Source organism: Erpetoichthys calabaricus, chromosome 1 (assembly GCF_900747795.2).
Source record: "Erpetoichthys calabaricus chromosome 1, fErpCal1.3, whole genome shotgun sequence".
Classification (NCBI taxonomy): Eukaryota; Metazoa; Chordata; class Cladistia; order Polypteriformes; family Polypteridae; genus Erpetoichthys; species Erpetoichthys calabaricus.
In genome coordinates, this window is record NC_041394.2 from 24,592,020 (window position 1) to 24,598,019 (window position 6,000).

At 41.2% G+C, this 6,000-nt stretch overlaps 1 protein-coding gene across 2 annotated transcripts in view; it reads left to right on the top strand.

Moving 5' to 3' along the window:
• Nucleotides 1-5,207, top strand: part of LOC114647744 (sphingolipid delta(4)-desaturase/C4-monooxygenase DES2-like) — a 44,393-nt gene extending 39,186 nt beyond the window's left edge. For both annotated transcript variants that reach the window (XM_028796376.2, XM_028796369.2), the window contains one exon: nt 4,156-5,207. In XM_028796376.2, coding sequence (XP_028652209.1) covers nt 4,156-4,299 — 144 coding nt within the window. In that variant the 3' untranslated portion in view covers nt 4,300-5,207. The remainder of the gene's footprint in view (nt 1-4,155) is intronic.
• The last annotated feature ends 793 nt before the right edge of the window (nt 5,208-6,000 follow it).

Below are 6,000 nucleotides of genomic sequence, written 5' to 3' on the forward strand. Positions count from 1 at the left end.
CTAGCTGGCACCCATCATGCCAAAATTAATGACTATTATCATAAAATTTGTAACATTTGTGCAACTACATAAGCCAGTGAGGTTTTTAAAAACTTATAATTTTTTTTTTTTTTTCAGTTCCACATTTTTATTCCTTGACTGCTGACTTTCACCCACACCACGAAAATTGCATTCTGTGCCCAAAGAATTAAGTCAGGTTGCAAAATAGTAATGCAGAAATGAAGAACTCAGAGGATTTTGTTCAGTCCTAATGAGTTTATCTACTAACCCATTAACAGCCCCCTCAAACGTGACACAGCCTTGTTAGTCTTCTGGGGCGTCCTGGCCTGCAAATCTATACCAGAAAAGACATAACAGTTATGGCAGTAGCACTCTGAAAAGAGCAGGAAGGACAATTTTGTTATTAACGACGAGTAACTGGCTAAACAAATCATTCCCTGGAGTTTTTTTTTTTTTTTTTTCCATTGACAATTCGTCATAACTATTGGGGGCAAAAAAAATATGACTCCACATGTCATCACTTGTACGATAAACAGCTAATGGTAATGGCAACTTTGCAGTTACATTGGATACTGTGAAGACCAGGGGCGTTCCTGCTGCCCCAACCTGGCACAAGCAGACAACGCCAGCAGCTCAGTCCAATAAAAGCCTTTATTTTATGGAAAGGAACTCTGATCTATAGTAGTCCCCAAGGTCCGGTACCAATGCTCTCAAGAAGAGTAAAACTGTGCCCCTTTTCTCTAGAGCCTTGCAGTCTCTTCTTTTCCAGGTACAATCCTCACCAGCTTTCTCCTCCCAATCTGGCGCCTTTTGGGAGGCTGCTGGCTCCTTTTTAAGCCACACCCAGGAGCACTCCTGCTGGTTCATTAGGGAGGTCTGGAATTGCTCCCAGTTGCGGCTGAAAACCAAAGTAGGTCTCTAAAGTTCCCACAGCTCTTCCTTGCGGTATTCAACGGATCCCAACTGGGCTGTGCCGGCAAATTTAGTAATTTCCACACAGCTCTGCAGGAATCCGAGGCGTTGCCACAACCCAGGGGAGCTGCCAAATGACAGTTCGGAGAAGAGAGTGTCCCCTGGAAGTCCTCTCCAACTGTCCTTCCACCTCGGAGGCATCCTGGCTGGGTAATGGCGCTGGCCGCCATCAGTCACAATACTTTGATATTTTTACTCTGATTTTCTCCTGTTGTATTATTATTTTTAGTCTATTTAGAGGCATCTTACTGTATATGTTTTTATTTTTTGTGTATTTGATACTAGCTGAAATATCTGGCATTGCCTGGGAGGAAAATAGTGTTGTTTTTTTTTAATTGTTTGAGAAAAATATAATTAAAAAAAAAAAAACACAACTTTAAAAATAAAAATAAATTAACAAACAATGAAGACTCACTAATGTGCTTGTCTTGATGTCTTGTATGTGTGTTATCATCCAGTTGACACTCGGAACCGGCCAACTCTATTTAATTTCTAAAGCAACAGGGCCATGGTAGTGCTCAAACATTAAGAATGCTGGCAGTCACCTCCATTTCGCCCTCTGGCGGTCATTCCGAGTGTCAACTGGATGATAACATGCATATAAGACCGCAAGATCACCCCCCACCCTACCCAGAAGGGGGTGGGTTAGGGCTGATTTCACTCTATAGTATTTGTAGTCGACCAATGAGAAACATGTGTACCAAGTTTCATGAAAATCGTTCCAGCCGTTCGAAAGTGATGCTGGAACATACATACATACGCTGACTTTTATATACATAGATTTTTTGTTTTTAAAGCAAATTAAGTTGCATTTAATCAAATGTGTTACTAAATATCAATTGAACATAAGAAATTTGATAAACGAGAGGAGACCATTCAGTTGGGGTTAGGGTTGGGGCCAGTTTGTTTAGCTAATAGCTAAGCTGTCCCCAATATTTTATCCAGATTATTCTTAAATATAGTGTCAGGGTTTCTGCTTTAACTCCATGTCTTAGTAGTTTGTTCCAGAATCCCACAGCTTTTTGCATAAAGAAATGCTTCCTGGGTTCTGTTTTAAATGCACTTCCTCATAATTTCCACTGATGTCCTCCGGTACATGATTCACCCTTAAGCTGAAAGAATGTTGCTGGATCTGTGGGTTTTGAAGACCTGGATGAGGTCCCCCCACCAATACGGTCTCCCCTGCTTGAGACTAAACAGGTTTAATTCTCTGAGTCTGTCACAGTAGGACATGTCCTTAACCCCTGAGATGCAACTCATTGCTCTCCTCTGCACAGCTTCAAGTGCTGCTATGTCTTTCTTGTTGTGTGGTGACCATAACTGCCCACAATACTCCAGATGTGGTGTCACGAGTGCATTATATAGCTTGAGCATAATATCCTAACCGAACATTTTATTTTCCTTTTTAATTGCTTCAGTACATTGCTTTGTTGATGAAAAATCCCTTTCAGAGGTTGTTTCTTGTATTACAGTGTATGCCATCCTGTATTTTGACATTCCTTTTGCCCGTGTATAGAACTTTGCACTTTTCTATGTAAAACTGGATTGTCCAGGCATTCACTTAGTTCTGAAGCTTGTGCCGGTCATTTTGATTGTTTTTGCTGCCTCCTCAGTGTCTGCCATCCCTCCAATTTTGTCATCTTCAAATTTCACAACCTACTAACTATACCAGAATCAATATCATTAATGTAAATCAGAAAAAGTAACAGTCCAAGGACATACCCCTCCATGTTGACCATTCTCCTCTTATCTGTACTCCTTTGTAGGTTACCTCTGATGCCAGCACGCATATGCCAACATAAAAGCTCTAGTTGAGGTGTTCCTAGCCTCATTACTGTAAAATGATAATAGTTTTGCTCTTTTTTAAAATCCATCTCTTATCATTATGGCAGTAGGTGGTTATGAACCATTCAGTTGCTCATTCGTCTGTTGTGGTTTGGAAACAAATAAGATCCTCTGAAGGCCCTTTAAAAACTGCTAGTATCCTAAAACCCTCACCGTTGGTTCATTCTGTTTCATAAGGGGATGGTTACTTTATGCAAATGCTCTCCAACTGTCAACAAGTGGGTGGTCTCCTCCTAACAAATGAGGCATTCTTGCTCATGGAAAGGCATCTGGGATACTCGAAATTGTAGAATCAATGGATGAAAAGATTCTACCATCAGATTAGATGGACTTAGCACTGTCTTTATTGTACAGATCAGCTATGTTGTATGGGTTGGAGATGGTGGGACTGACCAGAAAGCAGGAGATGGAGCTGGAGGTGGCAGAGTTAAAGATGCTAAGATTTGCATTGGGTGTGAGGAGGATGGATAGGATTAGAAATGAGGATGTTAGAGGGTCAACTCAGGTTGGACGGTTGGGAGACAAAGTCAGAGAGGCGAGATTGTGACGATTTGGACATGTGCAGAGGAGAGATGATGGGTATATTGGGAGAAGGATGCTAAGGACAGAGCTACCAGGCAAGTGGAAGAGAGGAAGGCCTAAGTGAAGGTTTATGGATGTGGTGAGAGGGGACATGCAGTTGGTGGTTGTGACAGGGGTGCGGTGGCGCTCAAACATTAAGAATGCTGGCAGTCACCTCCAGTTCGCCCTCTGGTGGTCATTCCGAGTGTCAACTGGATGATAACATGCATACAAGACCGCAAGATCACGCCCCACCCTACCCAGAAGGGGGTGGGTTAGGGCTGATTTCACCCTATAGTATTTGTAGTCGACCAATGAGAAACCTGTGTACCAAGTTTCATGAAAATCGCTCCAGCTGTTCGGAAGTGATGCTAGAACATACATACATACGCATACACACACATACACTGACTTTTATATACGTAGATTTTTTGTTTTTAAAGCAAATTAAGCTGCATTTAATCAAATGTGTTACTAAAGATCTATGGCAACTATGGCTTGCTTAATTAGAGTGGTTCCAAAAGGGGTGGGACATCCTTAGCTGGGCAGGAAGTGGATCCAAGTGTCTTCCTGTTGACATCCTTCAGTACAGCTAATGAAAACAGCAAATGCATGCACTTGGAATGGTATTGCCTACCTTGAGAGAGCCCTGTAGGTGCCCCTTAAGTGCACGTGCTTGACAAGCTTCACAAAAGGGAAAGTCCATCTAACTTACTCCTCAAGTTATCCTAAATTACTCAAAGTTTGCTCATTTTTTTCTCACTTTGTATATTTTAGGTCAGGAAGATTGCTCCAGAGTTTTATGATAACCTTCCGCAGCACAGTTCCTGGATACGGGTGCTGTGGGATTTTGTTTTCTGTGACTCAATTGGCCCCTTTTCTAGGATTAAACGGGAGTGCAAGCTGGTCAAGTCAGACTAGTCCACCACTTTTGCTCTCCTTCAGAACTTTTGAAAAGATACAAACCTGGCTGATGAAGAGCAAAAACATCCTGATTGGGACCTTTAACTTCACTCTGGTAGCCTCCTTTCAGCACATCAAGAATCCAAACAGAGCATCTGCAAATTAATCCAGCAGGTTTGTTTCTCTTCCACTGACCAATCTGATGTGACCAAATAAGAAGACACAGCCCTGACTGCTGCTTTTTCAGAATGGTAATCCATAACCAAGTATCCAGGGACAGAAAATGACTTTCCAGTGTCACTGACCTTCCGAGTCCTTGGAGCTCCATGCCAGTTGATGGGAGGCTCACGAGGAGGTGGTTATTTGGTAATGATTCTGCATGGATTTGGGATACATTTAATAACACAAAAATGTTTGGCTAAAATGACAGGCTGTTAACAGAGATTTTATTTCTTTTTGTTTTCTTTTTGTTTCATAAGGTGGGAGTTTCTCTACTCAGACCTTACCTCCCGCTTATAGAGTGCACCTTTTAAGAGTGTTTCTAGGACTACTTTGATGTGTTATTCATTTTTGGTTTGTCATCATCAATCTGTAAAATTAACATTTCAGCTTTGTTTAAAATGAAATCCTAGACTGAGAGTGGAATGTTTCTACTATAAGTGAGTGTAACGGTTTTGGGAGTTATTAGAGCTCTCCTGCCTTCTAACAAAATATCAAAAAGATTTTGAAGGAAGACCAGAGAGTAATTAAAGAAAAAAAGTGTTTAACCACATAATTAATTTTGCAGTGTTGCCTTTATTTTTTTCTTAATGTTTAGAAAATATTCTAAAATATTAAAAAAAAAATCATTTTATTCTTTCTATTTTAGTGTAGTTTAAATTGGTGTTTATGTATTCAAATAAAAATAAGGTAAATTAAAGTAAGAATGACTGGCCTCCTTTTAATTTCTTGAATTGTCATTTCCTACTGAAACTTCATTCTGCCTGGTAAGGATTCTGATTACGAGTAATAAAACAGAGACCGCATTACAATATAGGACTTTTCCAATGATTTTCAGTTGGAGTCTTCATTTATATCTTCTTCTTTTGGTTGCTGCCATGTAGGGGTTGTCACAGTGGATCATCCATCTCCATCTATCCCTGTCTTTTACATCATTTTCTGCCACACCAGCTGCCTTCATATTCTTCCTCACCACATCCATAAACCTCCTCTTTGGCCTTCCCCTTTTCCTCTTCCCTGGCAATTCTATCCTCAACATTCTTTTCCCGATGTACCCTTCACCTCTCCACTCCATGTTCCCAAACCATCTCAATCGAGCCTCTCTCACTTGGTCACCAGACTGTCGGACCTGTGTTGTCCCTCTAATATTCTCATTCCTAATCCTGTCTAGCCTCCTTACTCTGAGTGAATATCGTAGCATTTTCAACTCTGCCACTTCCAGCTCTGCCTTCTGTCTTTTCATCAGTGCCACCGTCTCCAAACCATACAGCACAGCTGGTTTCACTACTGTTATAGACCTTCCCTTTCACCCTTCACTCTTCTATTACAAATCACTCCTTTCGCTGTTCTCCACCCATTCCAACCTGCCTGCACTTTCTTCTTCACCTATCTGGTGCACTCTCCATTGCTTGAGATTGTTGAGCCCAAATATTTAAATTTGTCTACCTTCTGCTCCTTTCAGCTGAACCCTTCCACCACTTTCCCCTCTATGTACTCTCT